This window comes from Neurospora hispaniola, assembly GCF_033458365.1.
Source record: "Neurospora hispaniola strain FGSC 10403 chromosome Unknown B0T23scaffold_4, whole genome shotgun sequence".
NCBI lineage: Eukaryota > Fungi > Ascomycota > Sordariomycetes > Sordariales > Sordariaceae > Neurospora > Neurospora hispaniola.
In genome coordinates, this window is record NW_026944409.1 from 1,471,332 (window position 1) to 1,493,200 (window position 21,869).

The 21,869-nt window shown below is 47.6% G+C and overlaps 5 protein-coding genes across 5 annotated transcripts; 2 read left to right on the plus strand and 3 right to left on the minus strand.

Annotated features, from left to right (window-relative positions):
• Window positions 1-1,528: 1,528 nt before the first annotated feature.
• Window positions 1,529-5,210, minus strand: B0T23DRAFT_412425 (uncharacterized protein). Its single transcript, XM_062839485.1, has 8 exons — window positions 4,622-5,210; window positions 4,259-4,554; window positions 4,020-4,183; window positions 3,838-3,944; window positions 3,023-3,778; window positions 2,769-2,963; window positions 2,441-2,466; window positions 1,529-2,342 (listed from the first exon to the last, which is right to left on the minus strand). The coding sequence occupies exons 1-8, from the start codon at window positions 4,822-4,824 to the stop codon at window positions 1,984-1,986; spliced, it is 2,106 nt and encodes a 701-aa protein (XP_062692788.1). The 5' UTR covers window positions 4,825-5,210; the 3' UTR covers window positions 1,529-1,983.
• Window positions 5,211-7,870: 2,660 nt separating this feature from the next.
• On the minus strand, window positions 7,871-9,189 carry B0T23DRAFT_139293 (Alpha/Beta hydrolase protein). Its single transcript, XM_062832323.1, has 3 exons — window positions 8,837-9,189; window positions 8,032-8,779; window positions 7,871-7,959 (listed from the first exon to the last, which is right to left on the minus strand). Exons 1-3 carry the CDS (start codon window positions 9,042-9,044, stop codon window positions 7,899-7,901), a joined length of 1,017 nt encoding a protein of 338 aa, XP_062692789.1. The 5' UTR covers window positions 9,045-9,189; the 3' UTR covers window positions 7,871-7,898.
• Window positions 9,190-10,992: 1,803 nt separating this feature from the next.
• B0T23DRAFT_404411 (RTA1 like protein-domain-containing protein) lies at window positions 10,993-12,330 on the plus strand (the record flags this gene model as incomplete). Its single annotated transcript, XM_062838898.1, has 3 exons — window positions 10,993-11,466; window positions 11,536-11,710; window positions 11,771-12,330. 3 exons carry the CDS (start codon window positions 10,993-10,995, stop codon window positions 12,328-12,330), a joined length of 1,209 nt encoding a protein of 402 aa, XP_062692790.1.
• A 301-nt stretch (window positions 12,331-12,631) lies between these two features.
• B0T23DRAFT_379459 (uncharacterized protein) lies at window positions 12,632-14,253 on the minus strand. Its single transcript, XM_062837152.1, has one exon. It carries the CDS (start codon window positions 13,953-13,955, stop codon window positions 12,945-12,947), a length of 1,011 nt encoding a protein of 336 aa, XP_062692791.1. The 5' UTR covers window positions 13,956-14,253; the 3' UTR covers window positions 12,632-12,944.
• A 613-nt stretch (window positions 14,254-14,866) lies between these two features.
• Window positions 14,867-16,881, plus strand: B0T23DRAFT_404414 (uncharacterized protein; the record flags this gene model as incomplete). The annotated part of the gene is made up of 6 exons (XM_062838899.1): window positions 14,867-15,385; window positions 16,085-16,105; window positions 16,144-16,463; window positions 16,536-16,642; window positions 16,695-16,771; window positions 16,837-16,881. 6 exons carry the CDS (start codon window positions 14,867-14,869, stop codon window positions 16,879-16,881), a joined length of 1,089 nt encoding a protein of 362 aa, XP_062692792.1.
• Window positions 16,882-21,869: the final 4,988 nt, after the last annotated feature.

A 21,869-nucleotide genomic window follows, 5' to 3' on the forward strand; every position in this document is an offset into this window, starting at 1 on the left:
ACTTTCTCTTAACTAAAGAGAAGTTATTAGGATCGTCATCGCTATCTAAAGTAACCCATTATTTCCACATCGGATTATTAATTACCCAAATCTCATTAGAGACGAAAATTCCTTCCTAATTTTATAGTAGCAACCGCCAATACCTTATTTCTTAATACTAATTAACTCTTTCTTTTTTATTAATATTAATCCTCCTTATTCTCTTTCTTCTTACTTTTCTTTCAAAACCAAATAAATAAAGCGCCTTTCTTAATACTACCTTTCTAATAGAGAATAAAGGGGGGAAGACAATACGGAGGTTACTCTAAAAAATAAAACAGTAACTCCGATCTAACTTCAATTATTCTCTTAGGGTATTTTTTTAAGGAATACTAAAAAGACTTTTCTTAAACTTTCTCTTTTAGAAAATAAAAGGCCCAATATAAGTTTTTTAGACTTAACGGAAAGTAAAGCCGGTTTTTACAGAAATTTCGAGGTAAAATAAATTAATATAAGTTCGGAGGGAGCAAATAGAAACTCGTTCATCCCTAGTTAAATAAATAGCTTTCTTCTTCAGAATAGAAGGAGGTTCTAAAATTATTATTATTATAATTTCTATAATTGTAATAAGAAAGAAGCGTAATGATACTGCATTAAATCCTAGGTCCTTAAAAGTCCCAAAGTTATATACTAAGGTATTTTACTATAAAAATTATTAGAAGATCTATTTCTACCTTACCATTGGTTACCCGGCTCAGCCGGCGCCACCATGGTCGCCACCCCTGCAAATTCATTGCGCTAACCTTTTACATCCCGGCAGAGGTGTACTGTGACTAGAAGTGGGGGCCTTTTCCTTTGGGTTAGAGATCCGTTATATTAGCGAGCTATATAGTCACTTTATCCGGTTCGCTCCTAGTGTGCTCCTGCCCGAATAAGTCGAAACCGTTGCTCTTTTCTCATCATGTCTACTCTCAGCATGAAGGATAGCCACAGCTCGTTTATGAGACCTACGACGGGTGACCGCATCATTGTACAAAATTCCCGCTTCTCAAAATCCCATCTCGCTTGTGTGGAATGAGGACCAAGCCGATCTCCATGGGACATGGTTACTTTCCGCCATGTTGCTGTTCGAGAAGAGGGAACCGACTACAGAGAATATCAGACACCCAGTCGAGCTAGGATAGCCCAAGGCCTAATGAACCTACCATATAAACTCGCGAAATTGACTTTCGGGTAGACACTTTTCATGTAGGCAAAAGCAGGGTTAAAGGTGGGAAGAAGCAGTGAAGAAGCATGCACATAGTTGACCGACACCTCTAACCCTGCTTATACCTACATGAAAAGTGTTTACCCGAAAGTCGATTTCGCGAGATTATACGGTACCAGGTACCGTAGAAACGTTGGTTAGTTGGCAAAAAGCTAATGCCTGAGAAACCTGGATGTCAGCCAAGGTGCTGGCGAGCCTGTGCTCGAAAACGCAAGCAAGCTAGTGGTGGACAGTGTTGTAGAAGTTTCACGAACTGAGCCGACATATGTACAGACGTGTGCTGCTTCCTATAATTTACTGTCGGGCGCTCAAAGAGGGATAGCTTTTTGCCAACTAAACGTGTTTCTACGGTACGCAATGCCACGAGGGTACCTGCAGTGGTCTGTAGTTTTCACGGGTCACCCGGTCTGTTAGCTGTTCCCTATGACAGGTGCTTTGTTTCATCCAGCTTATGTATGTCCGCCAGACAGTAGTTTGATGTGAGGCGGCAGTTTGGGACAGCCAATCAAAGAGTTGTTGTCTTCAAGCATGTACAAACAAACATCTAACCTTCCAGGAGATCAAGGCACATATCTCATATGTCCAATTCCCTTCCTCGTGTGTCTCGACTCTACTAGGTACGCCCCAGTATAGTGAGTCAAGCCAGCAGTTCTTCTCATCCTGTCCATGATCAAGTGCATCTTGATATTACGCATCAAGAACGGAGCTCCTTTCATACCTACTCTCAACTCAGCCCTTCAGGAAGGCAGTGCCAACAACGCAAATGTCCCGCCTACGACAGGCCTGGCCACAAACGTCGGTCCGTCCTGCGGATACCCACCTGTCTCCGCATCATACAGATCTGTCATGGCTCGATTCGTTGTCGTGTTGCCGATCCAATTTGCGAGCTTGTCGATTAGCAGTGCCTTGGTGTCTGGGCTGGCAACTGCCGCCGCAAACATCATCCAGTCTGACTTGGTCCAGGTGTGGCGTGTATCAAGCGGGACGGCGTATTTCATCGCAATGCTTTGGTAGAATCTAGACTGCATGTCGAAAATGGACTGGTCGACAAAGTTGAGGTCCAAGAGCTTATCTGCGTATATGTTGTAGAGAAGACCTGTTGTTCTCTGTTAGATACTGCATCATGCTAAAAGAGTTTACATGCGACACATCAGGAAGCAAGTAAACAAAGCGAAAGGAGGGAAATATCCTCACCATAGCTGTTCTTGTCACCATACAATCTAACCCTGGTTTGTTTGTTAGTTTGGTACAAAAAACGCCCACTTCCACTCTTAGGCTACTAGAATGGAAAAGTGTTCGGGTTTTAAGCGGACGGGTGCCGTCGGGGACTGCTGTCTTATATCTTTTTAGTCTTTGAAGGCCTTATAAGAAGACGGAGAGAGGCATAAGAAGGCTTATGTGGCGTTTTCAACCCTGGCTATTGTCCCATGACGCTTCAAACGGAGGCCAATTTTCTCTTTGGGAGACCAATGAGAGGTTTAGATTTTCCCTGTTCAACCCATGGCCGAGGAACCAAACTAACAAACAAACCAGTATTGAATTGTAGCTCAAAGTCGTGTGCGGGAGGTCGGTCTCATTGTTGATGGCTAGAACCTTCCATTGCTCCAAGTACTCATCTGCGATCGCACCCCAGTTATCGCTGCTGGCAGTTAAATTGGCAATTCTACTCATGGCCTTGAGGCCTATGATGCCTTTAATGGCCAAGTTTGTTTGATTTCTAGACAATATATTTGTCAGTCATATTCAGTATAAAAGTTGAACAGGACGTGAACATACGCCAAGGTACCGGCAAAATCGTCCGTGCTGAGCTGGTTAGACGGGATTAACGAGTCCTCGACCAGGAACTCTGCCCATCGCGAGAGTATCGGGTAGTGTTTCTCGAGATAGCTGCTGTCGCCCGTGCGCTCGGCGTAGGCCAGCGTCATGATGACCATGTTTCCGCACTCCTCCAGCGGCATTGGCTCGTCATTGCCAGATGGATAACCTTTCGCAACAGGAAAAGTTCCCAGGTCGTGCTCGGCCCATTTGTTCGGGTACGCTCCGCTCTGCTGGTTCTCGAACAAGGGATCAAGCAGGTACCTTGCGAGTGTCGCATTCAGGTAAAGCAAAATAGGGTATGCCGGAAATATGACATCAACCGTTTGGATGTCGCTGTTGGAGCTGATTTCTTTCAAGAAGATGTAGGGCTTTGAGGGCGTGCCGCCGAACTGAAGTGCCCCAAAGCTTTGGCGAACTGAAAGCGTCGTGATAGTCGCGTAATTTTGGCCGCCGGCTTTGACCGAGTCCTGCTGAATCCTGTTATCTAGTTCACTGCTGTAACTAGTTGCGTACTGGTAATCGTCGTAAAAGGCGTCAATGGCCCGTTGGTCATCGTGATTGAAGTAGGACTGCCACAGTCCAGGGACGGCATCGAGGGTTTTGTTGATGCCTGCGAAGTGGATGACATTGTCTTGAATCAAGCCCAACGTGAAAAGCCGTTCTATATCACTACTCCCAACGTTGCCAAGGTCGTGGGAGAATCCAAATACCGGCCTAAGATGGTCAGATGTCGTTCGTAACACAGAAATTGAATCTTGTGGCCGAAAACTCACCAATTTTCCTGAACAGCTCTGAAAGTGTCGTCTACGGTATTGGTCAGAGTTTGGTTGCTTGCAAACTGACTTCGTACGAGTTGGTCAGAGCCTATTTGCCAACTCAGCTGCAGCAGACTGTTAGTTAACCGTATAACCTACTTCACTCGGATTTTCCAGCTTGACTGAATGATTGTACTTACGCCACTGTCGGAACCAGTAGTAAAGTACCATCTTCCCCAAGCTGCGATTTCGCCATTCTCGCCGTACTCGACTTGCTCAGTCCGTTCGAATGTATGGTAATCCAGCTTGTTGGTTTTGTCATGAGCCCAAGTGATCTTCTGGGAAAGATCGCCGCTTGCCCATTCTGTGGGTCATCATTAGCTCGACAGGCAACCACATCAGCAGCACGGAAATGGTGTAATATGAAATGAGTACTAACCTCCAGAAACATCCATATATAGCCGGACATCATGAGTCTCTCCGTCGGCAGATTTGGCCTTTGCAGATATGTACGAAAACTGCTGCGATTGCCTGGAAAGATCATCTGCAAACACCGGAGATAAAAAGGTGACAGTAAGGTTGACTTTGCCGTCCACGTCAAAGACGAATATGCTCTTTGTTGACGTATACTCCAAGGACACTTGCTTGACGACCGGATTCTGAAAGGCCTTTCCCATCCAGTTGAACACCTTGCCATCGACTGCGACCAGGCCCTGCCACCCCAGAATCTGTGTACTACACGAATGCAAGATTTAATTAGTGGGTGATAGCAACGCCAAATGTGCGGACGACTGACACTTACGTCCAGTGTCGTGGCCAATTATCCGGAAGCAAGCACTCAGGCTCACATTGTAGCCACGAATTCAAATATGGTGTCCGCACTGCCATCGGTACCGCCGGGGGCCTCGCAGGTTTATAAGTTGAGGCATGCACAGTAGCCATTCCGCAACACATTGCAGCCACGATGGCCGCAATCTTCGGATACCACATTGCGAGGAGGACCATGAGGGGGTCTCGGAAAGGCGAATGGCGGACCAAAGAGACGATAAACTTAAGGAGTTGCCCGATGCTTGCGGAGCTACTGACGTGCGTTTCGGAAGTACTAATGCAGGCAGAAGGGGCTGTCCTGGGTTGACAAATGTGGGAGAGCTGCGAGTTAGGGGTCTGTGAGGGTGGACGGACACAACCCGGATGTTATATGGAAAGAAAGACTTAAGATGAAATCAGTCGACACGAGCTTGGGAGGTAACGGGACCAAATTTCTATTAGTCATGAGGAGCTGCCAGTCCATATCGTGACAAACAAAAATCATCGTCGATGCCTGGTTCTCCAACTGGTAGGTTGCCTGAACCAGAATATGACGGGGACAGGTGAGCATAGCGTTGCTATGGTTTGACGACCATCGAGAAGGCTTGACTCAAGACATGGATGAAGGCCAGACCTGAACGTCTGTTGATCAAGGTTGTTAGTATAGTATTCCTCCCCAACCGGGCAAGCTTGACCATCGAGGTCGGCACGAGCATTGTACCCTCCTGCATGATGTCGATGCGCATGCCGTGACTGCGGGAGATCTACAGTAGCATCTTGGCGAAAAAGACATATCCACAACCTCTCACCTATTAGGCTCCGAGAAACACCGGAAGATCGACCCGGATAATCCGACTGTGTGCGAAATCAAACGGCATATGTGGAGTAGTCTCAGCTCTCAGACCCACTCCCTGCTGACTTCCTCCTGGACAAATGCACCAGCAAGTGTCGCCTTGTCTTATAAGTCTACATGCAGCCTGACCTAAGACGGGTCTCAACGTTGGCCTATGTACCTCCGTATCACGATGGGATACCAGGAGAAGACACAAAAGACCAATCGGTTGTCTGGGAATGACCCATGAGCATGCGCTCGCCATAGCAAATCGAGGATATTCGTCGAAGAGGAGGTTGGAATGTCGACACTGGGAAGAAGAATATGTCTCGTGGGGACTGCTGAATCCACAATGTGGGCAATGAGTTCGTGAACCCAAGAGACCAAGCGTTGACAACAGCAGCATGACAGCAGGATCCCGAAATCGTTACCTCCTACAAACGATTGACGAGGAGGCACAAGAAGCACATGGAAAATGGATGTGAACACCCGAAAATCATATGTCCGCAGCTATTGCGGTTGTCGTTGTCTGAAGAAGGAAAGTGAACTTGAGAACCCGCTGTACATGAGAGGTAGAATCTTTGATGGAAGCTGAACTAACGTATGTAAGCCTGGGCCACCAGTTGATGATCGAATGAGCGAGTGGAAAATTACGAGGATCAAGGTCTCTCAAGGTCACCCACGAGGGAATAGAATGTAGCCGTGGCTCAGATCAACCGTTGAAAATTAAATTCTTTGTAGGTCGCTAACAAATTAGTAAGGAGTGTGTACAAGATTGAATACGCCCTCTGAACGTGTGTGCAGACATCCAACTAACCCGGCACGTTCGAGGGTACGAGCCTCCAACCAAGCATATTCCGAGGCAGTAGCGCTTGGTAGGGCGGTGCCCATATTCAAAACCACCCACTGCAAATGTTAGTCTCACAACTTCAATATGTGGTTGTTGATTCGTAACGTTCGAGAATCTCATACATGATGCCGCGGGGTTTGGACGTTGCACGGTTGAAGGAAAGCTTCCACTTTTGTTGCTCAACTAGTCGGTTGAGGTGACTAGCCACGAACCAGGATCGATCTGCCGGTACGATGATGGACACGAAGGCTTGCGAGAGCCTCACTGAGGCGGGCAGACGGTGCGTCATGCGTACTGCAATGACGCCCAAGTGGTAGGTGTGTCTAGAGTGTCCGGGTCCTGGCCGTTTTACCAGTCCATCACTCCTTTCGGGTCTGACAGGTGATTCATGCGAGGATATGGCTGTTCCTATCGACCGCAAGAGGGTGCTTGCTTGCGTCTCAAGCTTCGTGTTTCGTCCTGTCTTCTTCTTGTTGCAAAGCTATTGAGTACCGTCGTTGATCATGATATGCTGGTGCGGTGTGTATGAGATTCAGATCATGAGACCGAAAGAAACCGGTCAGTTGGGAATTAAGGCAGCGAAGGCTATTGTGCGTCAGATGCATTTTGGAGAAGCGCATGCTGCGCGGCAAGATTTGAGCTCCCAAAATGATACGCTCAGCCAGGAGTGGCTGGGAAGTTTTGGGATCCTCGACAAAATTGCTGGCCGTTTTGCGACAGAACTCCATCATATGCGCCTTCTTTAAGGCTGTGTGACGTTCCATTGCCTTGTACACTCACTGTTGGGAACCAATGCTTGGTTGGCTCTCAACAAAATATGTGTATGCAGTATTGGAATGAAGTGGGAGTCCGTCGTCCTGTGTCTCATTGTCGTAATAGATCTACGCAAACCGACTTCTCTGGAAGGTCGCATGATTTGTGACTGTGATCGTGACCAAGATGTACTTGTAGGACTGGAACAATCCAACCCCCCACAATACTCGACTATCTTCACGGTCCGATTAGGCGAGGAGTTTCATTATACAATATTCCTCAGTTGCGTGACCCTTCCTGGAATCAGCAACGAGTCGAACAGTATCGTCGTAAGACACCCCTAAACTTCGGTTAGACGTTGACATATTGGCTGTCGGTCACACAAATTCTGAAAGCCAATGCATGGCTTCTGAGTCAGGTTATTGGGTAGATCAGGGAACCGCAGGGCAGCCGTTCTCGTGAGCCCATATCTCCTCGAAGAAGAGCCCATCCTTTGAGAGCACAGCTATGCCGGAGTGTCACCGTGTCACGCGCAAGCTTGAAGCGTTGTTGGCGCCCACCTGCTTTTGGTGTTACGGACAAACACCTTTCTTATATATCTTGATTCATCTGCAATATGCTGCTTAGCGTCAACGCGGTCCTTCGATGCATTGTATCCCGGGGTTTGGAAGGCAGTGTGATGTAGAAGGAGGGCGGGAAGGGTGGTGAATGATACCTACACGCTTTTGATGGAAGACGCCGTGGCCGTTCTGATACCGACTTGCGGTGATGTTTTAACTTGAGAACAGCCTGAGCAGTATCGGTCTACAAAATAACGGGCACGGAATTTTACAAGGGTCACAATCCTTCCTTCGCAAGCATGTCGGCAATGTCGAGATAAAAGGCGATTGCGTTAAAACTGGGGTCAACGGAGTCAGAAAGGCCCCAGAATAAGGGAAGGAAAGTCGAACTGAACGGCTTGAAAACTTACGTGGGCGGCCTGCCCATCCACCTTTGCAAGGTGAAGCGGAATCTATTGCTCCAGTTGATAAGATCAAGATGGTTCACGCCAGAGAGCGTTCCTTTGTACGTGCCCCACTGGCTGCTCTGTACACTGACGAGACCATCATTGGGCCCCTCAATGCCGTGAATAATTCCGTGGGAAAGGCGGAAAGGGCTGAGGAGTGGTGGTTTCTCATGGACCATGGCTCCGTACGAGAAGTAACGGACCTCGGGGTCATCGGGTGTCTTGGGGTTAAAATCTTCAGTCATGTACCTTTTGGTCAGCTGGTTGAAAGCGCCCGTCTCGAAGCCGGTGATGCGCTCCCATATGTTGTAAAGACTGGGCAAGCGTTCAGGCCCAATTTCATCCATCAAATAGTCGGCGAAGGTGCTGCCATGGTGGGGGGTCGCGACGGTGACGAGCGACTTGACCCTTACACCGGCGGGTTTAAGCTGCGAGATCATATATCGAGCATCCAAACCGCCCATGCTGTGTGCTATGATGTTAACGCTCTTTCCCTGGGCCCGGGCTTCAATGCCACGGGCCAGCTCGGCCGCACGCTGCTCGACCGAGCTGCTTGGAGGGACGGTGGTGGTAATGACCTCACATTTCCTCCTGCTAAGCGCGTCTTTGATGCCGTGCCAGTAGTGGATAGAAGGCAGAAAGGAGCCGGCAAGCTTTAGTTCAGCAAAGCCAAGAAGGCCATGGGCCAGAACAATGGGGTTTTCGGGTGTTTCTGGAACAGTCAGTGACGTGTGCTCTATTTGTTTGGACGGAGAAGCTCGGAACTCACCATACTGGTCTCTGAGGATGGCATAGTCGTCTACAATCTCCTTGCCCAGGTACTCCTTGGGCGCAAACTTGTTGCGTGGATCCAGACTTTGGCGGCGACAACACGATGACGCTCCAAAATAGCGCCTGGCTGTTGGTGTAGTCTTTAGATTGAGCATCCTTCGCGCGGGCACCGCCACTGCTACGATGACGGCCTTCCCTGCCTCCATGCTGCTTCAACACTGCAATGCGCACTGCAATGCGCTGTCTTTCGGTCCAATTTGCCGGTCGCAGAGAACTTGATCGATGCTTGGCTACCAGGCCTGGTGGTGTTCGCCGGGTGGCAACGAAACAGATTCGGCTGAGCTCAAGGCGATATTGATTCTAGATCTTGTTGTCTTGCGCTGAGCGAGGCCGTAATCACGGTGAGAGACCAACAAAAGGAACTGAACAGAAGTCGATGACCGAATCCAGGGCACAACTTGAACCAAGGCACACACAAGTGGAATACTAATGATAAAATGACAGCGACACGGCTACCTCTTCTAGTGTGCAGTGTACCTTACTTAGCTACAGGAGTACCGAACTGGAGGAAGGCACAAGGGCGCAAATGTCCAGCCTGGTCGGTGTTGGTGCCCTGGAAAAGGAGAGTTCTGCAAGCCACGATCCCTGTCATTGGACGGTAGACTCATTATTACGGGGCGTCGATTGTTCGAGGCGAGGAAGGGGCGAGCGACCTGGGGAACATGATGACGGGATGTGGCTTGACGCCGACGCTGGCAAAGTCACCTGGAGTAGGCAGGCACTACACTACACTAATTAGTGTACACTACGACAGGACATGCAGGCAGCCTGTCAGTTCCAGGTTCAGTTGGTAGGAATACTACCTCTATACAGTAGCTTGCATCAGACGACACTTGCCTGAGTGGCTCGGACTTATCAGGAACCAAAAGTCATGAGGTGAACAGTTGGTCCGTGCCCTTGAGGTTCCTTCTTCCTCCTTCTCTTGTCCTGCAACACAACATCCGACTTCCCCGGCGGGGTCTCCATTCCAACCTCCACTTGCACCTCTCCGCAGTAGATGGGCACGGTTGTACCGCGCTTAAGGGCGTTTGGCTCGGTTAAACAGATCAATGGCATGTGAGCGTTCCAGTCTCGACACTATTGATCGTCATTGGTAGTCTGCCGCGTTAGCACCAGGGCAGCAACAAGCCCCCCATTGGCCAGTTGAGACGCTGTCACAAAGACTGTAACCCTTTGCCGACCAACACCAGCCAACGTCCACCAGCCTTCATGCAACCAAGCATTCACATCCCGCGTCTCGTGCAGGAAAAGACATGGGCTTGGAGGGCTCGGCTAGGCAGAGAGATGTCTTGACTGTGCACCATGCGTGGGTATGCCGATACAACGCTGTAGCCGATCCAACGCCTTCACGGCAGTGGTTGCGAATGGCATCAAGACAAGCGCGACCAGACGGTCAGACAGACCCATCTCCAATGCCCCTTGGGGCCCCAAACCCCACTTCACTGCAGTGTTCGCTGTTGGCTCTTGACCATGTCACTCAGTGTGTCTATGTCGGAGCGTTGATTTCGCATGCAATGGCCGACCGGGACTTCATTTTGAACCAAGATTCTTTCGCGTGTCATGATGCTCCCTGCTACTGACGGACGAGTATGAGGCACATACAAGTCAGTTTACAGAAAGAGCCAAGGTTTCTGCGATATTGGAGAACACAACATCAAGGTTATTGACCATGGCAATCCTAAGGTGCTGCCCGGCAAACATGACTGAAACAAACAACGGCCCGGCACTCATTCACTAGTTACTATACAGGTGGTGTCTTGTTCGTACTGTGTCGGCAGCAGGTGCGCTCCTGGCTGATCGGCAATCTGCCATCTTCACCTTTTGGTTCTCCTCTCGAACACGGACCTTAAGCGCCCGGTACTACGGGGTTCCAGTTTGTCGGGTCAGTGTCGAGACGAGGCTGGAAAGGCATCCTGCCGAATTGGCCCGTGGGATGGGTACTGGGTTGAGGATATATCTCTGCGATGGGCGCGCCACCGCCCGACGGCTATGTTTATGTCGCTTCCTAGTCGCATGTCGTCCATCCCGTATGTCGACCCGGCATTCAACTCTGTCAACATCGATGAGCACACAGGCGGCTCCAAATCTGACAATATGTTGACCGCCCGAGACTGCAGTTCCGACACATCATGTCCCATCCCCAGTGGCTTCTTGTCATACCAGACATCCCCTGCCAGTAATGCTTTTATGCTTGCTGCGTTCGCCGCCCTGATCCCTATCAACATATTTACCGGGGTCCGCTACAAAACGCCCCTTTATGCCGTATTGGCCACGCTTGGCCTACTTCTCGAGGTTGTGGGTCATGCTGGGAAAATACTGCTGCGGTCGAACCCTGCCAGCGAAGGCCGTTTCCTGCTATATATGATAGGGACACTGTGGGGACCGACATTCATCAGCGCCGCCGTCTACCTGGTTCTCCCACATGTCATGGTCATCTATGGCGAGCAGTTCAGTCTTATCCATGAGCCAATCTACTGTAATATTGTATTTGTGGCGCTCGACATCTTCACCTTGGCCTTCCAGTCCATCGGGATTGCTCTATCGGCTACGAGCGATACCGAGCTTGAGGTACGTGTTGATACTCTGAAACCCTGGCGGTAGCACCTGGACAGCGGCTCGCTAACCCAGCAACTGCAGAGACATCAGGGATTGAACATCCTGTTGACAGGATTGGCCTTACAGTTGACAAGTCTTGCCCTCTTCTTGGGTGGCTACTGGTACTTCCGGCTTAAGTTATCCCATCGCCGGTTTATCTTCGACCCCACGTTTTCTATGGTCTACTTGTCTTCCTACTTCAAGAAATTTCTTCTTTGTAAGTTGCGGGCCTTCCCCTTGTGTTACAGAAACAGAGCCTAATTAACAACCATAACAGGCGTACAAGCAGCCTCAGTGCTTCTGCTAGTAAGAGCAGCTATACGATTGGCTGCATTTACTGGAGGGCTCGCCAGCGGCCTCGTGCAATCCCAGATCGTCTCGCTGGTACTTGATGATACCCTCGTACTTGTCGCCGCTATTATTCTCTCCGTGGCACCCGTCGGGAGGGCCTTTGGATCATCTTGGGCTGAGACTGCCCCGTTCACGCTTGCAAGCGATGAATCAGATCTGCCGCTACGCAACTGGCGGCCATCGACAAGCCAGCACAGAAAGAAAGCCATCTCACACCCATTTCCAGCATCTCCCATGATTGCGCAACCATATCCGCGGTCATACCATTCCATATATTCGCAAATACCCCCGCCGCCGTTGGCGTCGCCGCAAGACAAGCGCGTGTACCAGCGGGCTCCCTACGAGATTACCCCGGTTCAGGTTGTACCCTACGTGCCCAGCGAAGCGGGAAGCCCGCCCCTTTCAGGATCTATGCCGGCCGACACGCCGAGGAGAACGCCTCGAGAGGCGCAGAAGCTTGTTGACCCTGATGCACTTTGGAGCTAATTGCAGGTCCTTAGTCTGCTGCTTCTGCCCCAATTTTACCTTGAGCATTATCTGCTTAAGAGACAGGACGGCTTCGGCAAATTTATGTGGTGTGTCCGCGTTTTGTGTCTGATCACTTTGATTTCTCGTGTCGAAGTTGAACTTGCTTTTTGGCGGCATACTCAAGGTCGACCTGGATGGGTCGGTACAAATGTTTACCAGTTATTCTTTTACTTTCTCGCTCCCCTGTTTTCTTTTCTCTCCTTCGTCTCTCTCTTTTTTTTCTTTCTTCGTTTTAAATTTTTTTTTTTTATTATTATTATTTTTTTTTTTTTTTCGTGGGGGGGGGATTTCAGTTTTTGTTCTTTCATCATGATACCACTCCTTTGTACGCGGCGTTGTGGCTAAGAGATACTTGTAAATACACTGCTTTTCCTTTGGACCAACATCACGGTTATGGTCAACCTAGATAACCGAACATGGTCTGCGCTCTACGCGTGCTGTTGAACTGATCGCGAAACCTGAAAAGCCCACGGCGATCACAGTGCCTAGCTAGCCCGCCCCATGTTTCCTTACAGGAACCTGAACAACTCGAATAATAGTACGCGCTCATGCATTGCTCATGTGCCACATCATCACCGGTAAGTTGTAGAGGTGAGCCTTCTCAATGCAAAGAAGGAGTAAAGTCCCCCGAAAATGGCACCACCAAGGTGCGCCCCGTGTCCAATCTTTGAGCTTTCATCGTTCAGCATCCACATATCGTAGGCAAAGCTGATCAAAGGTACCGTCCACAACTGCAGCGTCAGCGGCATCGGCAGCATTCCAGCGAACTTTTGCACCTGAGTATATGGAAAGACCACAGCCACAGCGACGCTCAATCCGCTCACGATACCGCTCGCCCCCAAGCCGTAACGGGTCATGATAACTCCTCGCCGACGGCTCTGGCGATCTCTTTTCATCTTGTGTGTAAAATGCCATAGCTGTGCCACGGACCCAGCGACGGCAGAGCCCAGGCAGACGCAAAAAAGCTGGCCGTTGGACAGACCTCTGTTGATGCCGATGGTGGCTACGCTGATGAAGGTGGTCAGATTCTTGACAATATGGTCGAGATCCTGGTGCGAGACAGCCCCGCCGAGAATGGTCCACCAACGGCCCTGGGCAGTGTTATCAAGAGAGATAGTGAAGTGGCGGCGAAGGGTCTGCAAGTGATTGGCCTCATTCTGAAGGCTAAGAAAGGATCCAGATCGTTCCGAGCTCGCGCCTCCCTGATCCCTATTGAGATCGTGGATGGTTCTTACGTTACTGCCCAGACCTCTACTGCTTCTACCACTCCTCGCTTGCCGTTGCTGTTTTGTTTGAGAAGAGGAAATGAGCCTGGAAGGGAGGTCGAGAAGAGAAGGGTATCGCCAGATGGCGAAGACGGCCGCGTTGACGCCGCAGAAAAGGTAGACAAACCAGCCCTTTTTGAAGTTGCTGATCAGATACCTGCCGAGATAAGGACTTTGCTGCCACCTCACGTCGAAAACGACACGGGGAAAGAACTCGAATGGATAGTGGGCGAATACTTTGTCGGCGTGTTGAGAAGCCACCTCTGAAAGCAAGGCGCGCAGTTCGTTCATTGGCAGCACAGGGGCTGTATATTCCATGACAAAGACCTTGAGTAAGAATAAGGTTGAGTGGCAAGGGGCTGGAGTGTATGCCGCCGTCGTCGCTCCGGGCGTTAATGTCGAGCGATGATGGGCAAGTGCCGATTCTGGGTGTCTTCTTGACCAAGTGCGGAACCCACGAACCAACGTGCCAACAAACAAAGGGATGACCTGAGTGAGGCTGCAGGGAGCTCGAATACCCAACCTCGGCGAGGACTTGTTCGCAAGAGATGGATGCCTTTTTGGAGTAAAGTAGAGTTGGCATAGATCCCGACGGTTTCATGTGCGGCATACTTCCCGATGGGGGCACGTCGTTGGTTCCTGCTTTAATGTTGCATTGCTCTCTTTGACATACCTAGATTTGCCTGCCGCCATCCTCCCCAACCAAGATACACGACTCGACAGGGGGTGTTATCGCGCTTGACACCGCCGAAGCATTATCTTTTCTATGTTGCAAAATACTTGGACTACTTGGAATGTTTGACAGAACCACCTACGATGTCAAAGGGAAAAAGACCAACAACGCCATGATGGGTAGGCACGGTTCATCTCATCTGATTTCATTCGGCCATGACCCAATACGCTTCGTAAGCGCATTCTCCTTTGTTGGTCTCCCCTCCGCCTCCTCCGTCCGTATCCCTTTACGAGAATGCGCCTTGATCACAGGCCGTCCCTTTGTCCAGAGGCTTCTCTGATCAATGAAGCTTTCAGTTACGGATATGACACGACAAATGACAAATGGCGGTTATAACCCCATTCTTTTTTCACTCTTCCTGTGCGTTTCCGTGGTGCATCGATAAAGCCATTTTGACGATGATATGCACCCGGTTGCACACCTGATCGCTGGTCCTATCTGATCAGAGGCGAAATATTCTATCGTTCTGTATATGTTACTCCGCCAAGCCCCTGGAATGGCGCACCTACGAGGTGGATCAGTGTCCAGAGGTTCTGCCGCCGCTAGGATCGAATCAACCAGAGCTATCAACAAGTCGCTTATTCGCTGCAAGATCCTTCTCGAGTGTGGAAGCACCGCTGACTTCAACTATGACCACTGCATCTCACAATGGCAAGGGGAACAGTGCCCGAGGCCTACCGCTTCGGTCCTGTCCGGCTCTAGAGTAAGGATAGCCACAGCTCTCTTCCACGCCGATCACGCCCTCGACCTCGCTTCGTACCACGACCAACCCCAGCTGGTTGCAAAATCCCAGCTCTTCCGCGGCCACTGTTTCCGCCGAATGGCCCAATGGGACAAGGCATACTGGTGTTACGTTCGCGCGGCAAGCGTGCGCGAGTTCGCGGCCGAAAAGGGGCCAGAAGGACTAGAGGCTTCAACGAGAGAGTGCCAGAGGAGGTTAGGCAGAAGGAAAGAGAGTCACCACTCCAGCGCTAGCGAGGAGATTAGTAGTGGGTATGGATCAGATGACATGGTAGTGAGAGAGGACAGAATATCAAGTCATACATTTGGCTGTCCGGATACTGAGTTGCTCCAGAGGGATATCACAGGTAATGCTGACTGTGAGATGTCATCACGGCAGCGAAGCAGTATGAGGAGGGATTCCATGTCAACTTGGCCATTTTGGGTAGTTGATGAGTACGGGAGGGGAGTTAGAAGGTTGACAGCGCTACCCATTTTAAGATCGGTCGAAGGGAGGTGGATATTTGGGCGAAACTGATGAGTTGTACCATCCTAGTCACCCTCTATAGTCTGAAAGACATTGGGACCACGTGTTTCTCGTCAACAGACATTGAATCGTGACCTCCCCTCCGTTCCCAATATCAACTCTTGATGTCGGCTCAGATCTGATAGACCACATTTCGAGTTCACCCATAGACAGTTGGAAGAACTACCTGTAGGTTTCCACGGAACATTGTACAAATGGAATGGTCATTTATTGCGAAATGCCCAAGAAGTCTTCCCGATCAGTAAAGTGACGAATCATCATACGGAGAACACGAGAAGTTGTAAGAAGAATTCAGTAATCAATGATTTATGCACAGAGCGCTCCGTTCTTTTAACAAGCTTTTCAGGTGTTTACATAAGTGGGGAAGCAGCGAGCAAGTCCCTTTTAAACCAATTTTTCTCACGATCTCTTGGATAAGGAACCTGGCTTGCCACAGATTTTTTAAAGTGCCGCTCTGGAAAAGAACACGTCAGTGAAACACCAACTGCTCTCAACACCAATTGAAGGATCTACAGAAGTTGATGGGGAAGGAAGAGGAAAAGGGAACACACTCACTTGAGCTAGATATGGACGACAATGATCAGCATAGCCGTGGTGACAGCATCTCATGTGATTACCCAATTCAAGGCATTGCTGGTAACGTCTCCGGCTTTGCGAGCCTCCGCTCAAGACAAGGTTCAGAAGTCGCCGATGGGACCCCAACGGCTATGAGTTTGAAGGAGATGATGAACTGCTATTTTGCTCGGGTCAAGAGCAAAGACACCGCTAAAAACGACGCCGCTTTGCCCACAACTACATTGAGAGATCTATCGGAGGAACAGTGCAAGTTATAAAGAAATTAGCAACGTGAAAACGATGAGGTATTCGGACCAGGTGCGATACTTTCCTCCGGATTGAGCCGCTCTTTCTTCTTCTCTGCGAACCAAAGTGCCTTGCAGTACCAACATGATTACAGCGAAGTTTGCTGTATCTGCGACAACAAATCGAGGCAAGAAGACGGCCAAGGTAAACCCACCGAAATCGGAGTGTGAGCCTTGGTGGTGGGTGATGCAGACAGGATTTTACTCCCTGGTCTACTGCGTCTACGACTTTGCGACTGCTGTACAGTATGGGTCTCAGCTTCCTAGACGTCATGTTCCACATATCAACGGTGGTCATGGCAGTATTATCATGTTCACCACTTGGTGGCAGTTCTTTAGGTGCATCTTGGGCATAATGTACCTGGGCAGCTGGCTGTCTTCTGAGGCGGCCAGGTTGGCAATCGGTGAGATGGTGGTCTTTATGGATCGTGATGCGGCTCGGTCGTTGTTTATAAAGATGGAACAGGAGTTCTGGAAGGGCTACGAGGCCGTAGTTACCTATTGATGACTGATGTAGCGTTGATCGTCGGGAAAATGGGAGCCTGGGGAAGCAAAGCTCGACAGAACTGAACTGGCGTCCAAAGGCTGCCATGATTCACATCGAATGTCCATTCCCGGCCCTAGGCATAAGAGTCCCATCTCATGTTTTGCGTACCTTCAGGATCCCATACTTGTAACTCAATTAGAATGCGAAAGCACATTTTTCATAGATCTCGGGATACAGTTGAGGGTTGGCTGTGGGTTTTCCCTAGACGTCTCACATCCTTCTCGGGCATGGGTTTTTGATTTGAATTACTTACTAACTTTGAATGGGGCGCAAAACTCCAGAGACTTGTGAAGTGACAAACCTCCATCTCAGTTAATGTAACTACCAGGTACCTACCTAGCTATGTTAGCATATCGGTGACTTTTCTGAGCTCCGGCTGCTTCCACGCGTCTCCCTGTTTCTCACTGGCTGATGCAATCAGCAAGTTAGCTTTCCGCAACACGGTCAGGCCACAGGCTTGATGTCGATACGAAGAGTTGCTCCTGGATTTTGTTTGATTTCCTACTTGGTTTATGATACTTGAAGTTCCGGAAGGGGATCCGCCGGTCAGTAAACATGGTCCCGTAATGCAGTAACGGAGAGCTCATTTAGGCTTTACTGTAACCTTCCGCTCGCGAGCTCCCAGCAATGCCTCGACAAGAGACAGCTGGACAGTAGACTTTCTAGGTAGTAGGATTAGGTCTACCAAGTATAGAGAGTTTGGGGCCAGTCCAAAGTATCTAGCGGCAACTAACCAGATATCAACATTGGAAGTTCTGTGGGGTTGACCACATAGATAGCCGAACAACTAGATTATTTACCGGCCAATTAAGTAACCCTACCGTCGAAACAAGTTTGCATGAGGACGATTCCGCTTAAGCTCGCCGGCAGCGGATAAACGCTTGCAACCTCTGCGTTATGCGGTGGCCTCGATGCCAGGTTGCTTGGCGGCTGGCATCAAAGCATTGACAGTCATCTTATCTTGCTGGGAGACTATTTGTAAAGCTGAAAGGAACTGAATGGGAGACCGGTGTCTCGAGAAAGTGTCGCATGCGTCGGTACCTACGCATCTCTCTACACTACCTAGGATTGAGCGGGGTGGCAGGGCGGGACTACAGACTGATAGTGAGGCAAATGTAATCCTGCACTTGGTCTTGGGTGTGAAAGACGCACCTCGGTCAGGTAGTGCCTTCGTCATGCGAAACCTCAACGGCATGGGCCAGAAAGGGAAGTTAACAGAGGAGAGGACCAGATACGGGGGAACTGAAGGAAGACTGAAGGATGAAAAGCCATTTTGGATGAAACCTATCATCCAATCGAGGACAACCCCCACCCCACTCCAGCTGAGGTTGCACCTTCGGCGAGGATGCTTGCGCGATTCCAAATGGAGCAAGTGCTTCTGTTTGACTGCCGCTATAACACGCAGAGTGTGATCCACGATCAACCTATGCAAACAACGAATTCCATCGTTGTCAAAGCATGTGAAAATAAGAAACAGAAACCTTCCTTTTTCATTCTCACTCTCACCTTCCAGCCCGCTCACCCTGCATAGGTACCTACTCGAACCCGTTCGAAACTGCGGGATTGCTCACTGCAGGCGAAGGTTGTGCGAGATAGGCCAGCCTGTGCTTCTACATGCCGTCGTACCGCCGTCTCCAAGGAATCGAGCTGCTGGTTTGGTGCTGAGATCCCACTTCTTGAGGACTCCGCTAAGAAAGATTGAAGGAGGCAATGTAACCGCGCCGTCCGTCACCGTCGGACTTCTTCCCGCAAACCATCAGGCCCTTGACGGACACCTTGACTGATTCCACCCCGTTGGCAACTTGCAATACGTGGTATTCAGCTAGGTAGGTGGTAGTGATCCTCCATAACCCGCGCTTTGGGGGTATGAGATCGAGTACTGCAGAGTACTTGTTAGGATGACATGGTCCTTGGCGTAGTCGTGGGTGGGAGGAGAGATCATGAACCAGCCAGCAGTGTTCATATGCACTTCACCACGGCACGGCTATGGCGTGCGTGAGGGTCTTGACGACGATCATCATGACAAGTGAGATCGCGCGGACTCAAACTGTACCTGATCACAGCGGCAACGAAATATGCACTGTGCGGGTACCTCATTCTTGCGCCCAGAATTATGTTTGACGCCAAACGTTCCAAGCATCGAGTACCACATGATTTAACGTCCATACATTTTGAACAAGCGGTTTTCCACCTCCTTGCTATACACGTCTTCCATCACATCAATGAAGGTTATCAGGAAACAGCACCAAGGCCCGACATACACCTCTGCAGGCATTTACTTTGTTAGCGTGGGAATTGGTAGATCCTTCTGGGGGTGGCAATACTTTATTTTTTAGGTAGCAAAGGAAACTCCGGTATATCCGGAAGTACACTACCTAAAACTTTCCGTGGCAAAATACCTTTATATAAAAAGAAGGATTTCTAAGAGCTAATTGATACCTAAGAAGCCAATTCATCCTATCTTTTCTCTCTACCTCCCTTCTTTATTCCCCAATATTACAAAGTATTACTATTATTAACCTCCTAAATCCTTCTACCCCTAAAAAGAATGCCCGGGGGTTAACTAGGGATGAACAACTTCAAGTACAGACTCTACGAAATATTAGCAACTTCAGTTACACTAATATCGCTCAGAAACTAGGGTTCACTATCCGGCAGGTCCAATAGGTATATATTAGCCCTATTACTCCCTAAAAAAAGCTTCTAAAAAAAGGCCTCCTTAAGACTCCCCAAAAGGCCGCCCTCCGAAAATAGATCAAATCGGATTGGAGTCATCGCTTTACCCCTTAGAGTAACTTCCGTCTCATTTTCCCCCCTAAATTTTCTACCGGAAAAAAAGTAATAAAAAAAATACTCTATTTACTTAGTTTCCAAAGGAAGGTAAGAATGAAGAGGATAAAAAGAAGTAGTATTAATAAGAGAGAAAGAGTTTCTTAGTATACTAATACCGTTGAGAGGGTATTTGAACATTGTGACAATAATATGTGTCTGATTGAATATGTGTAAGATAATGCTCTAATAAGAATCTAGAGTAGGAAGCTTACGTACAGTCGGTTAATTTTAAGGTACGCAAGCCTTATCTAATCTATAGGTCCCACATACGTGGGTGGGCTCCCGTGGGAGCGGTTCATTCAATTGAATGAACCCGACCGAGCGGGTTAGGCTATCCAGTCAGGTGATTTGATATATAATAATGCTAATAATACTAATTTAGTATTAAATCCCGGCCACTAAAATAAAATATTACTATCCTTAGTAGTCTATCTATTATATATATATAAATACCCTTATTTCTAATATAGTCTCAGATTCCTGCTATAAGCGGGAGCCTCACGCACCGCCGGCGCTTCTAATTTATCTTATTTAAAATAGACCTTCCTTCTCCTTCCGGTTTTAACTTTTATAAGTCCTTCTAAATACTCCCAATACTCTACAACCAATTCTTTTATATTCCCTATCTCTTTCTCGGGTAGGTATTTATTCTAATAATAACTATAGCTAATTTATTTTACTAAATATTTTTAACTTTTATTTTTCTTATCCTCTGCGTAATTTAATATTATATTTATTCTATATTCCCTATCCTCGTTATTAGAATCCCGCTAATTATTTTCGATTAGACTAGGTAGTAGTTTTATTTAATTGAATAGATCGTTGCCGTTAGGTGCCCGCTTAAGGTATATTATTAAAATAATTAAGTAGACTATTATTTCCGGGGGTAAATCTAATTAATAAGTTAAATTACTAATATATTTAATAATAGTAAATAGCCCGGTATATTATTACGAGAACTTTCTAAATGGGCGACCTAGCAAATAATATCTTTTATATAATTTAAGGAATATTTTATTTCCGACTGAAAAGGAGATTTATTAATAGTTACTATCGTATTATTTCTTTACTTTTATAGCCGCGAATACTATAGCCAATTAAGCGTTCTTTTTTAATCCGTTTTTTAATATTTAATATTATTTAAAAGTCCTAAGGATATTCTTTTTTGTAATAATATCCAATGGACCGAATAATTTAAAGCCGTACAATTATTCGTACGGGGATAATTTAATAGGATTTAAGTATGTACTATTTATATTTTATTAGAGATTAGGTAATATTTCTACTTAATTAGATTTTAGAATTATATAATAATAAAAGCGGATGGTTATCGCTACGTTTCAATTTCGGCGTTTAGCTATATTATTGCTTTATAGGTGGTAGGTAGTGGTTATTAAAAGTTTGGTATTTATTATAGCCTATATACCTTTTTATATTTTTGATGTAAATTTACGATTTCGGTTAAATATAATATTTTATAGAAAATCCTAATCGCTTAAAATTAAATCCTTAGCTAATATTCTACCCTAATTTTCGGCTATATACGTACAATAGCTTGGGATAAGGCGGTATTTCTTAGATATATAGTATGAGATTGGTATGAGGGTATTGAAGAAATTAAATCCGGCGAAGTACTATAGTATTCCCGATATTAATACTTTAAGTAAATTAATAATGAAATTTAAAGTTATAGTCTTTATAGGTAGGGTATATTCGGAGTTTATTAATTAATAGTCCCCTACTATAACTTCCTTATTAGTATAATTAAATTGGTATATTGGGTAATATTAAACGTAGTTTTTAATAATTTATATCTTTCTTATAATAATATACTCTTTAAAGTTATATATTATTCTATTTCTCCCGAAATAATACTTCTCGTTATATACTACGTTTAATATAATTAGGACTATGTTTTTTAGAATATAGAGCCGCCTTACCTTATTTACTAAATTGATATTATATAATATATTATTTATAATTTCGAATAGGT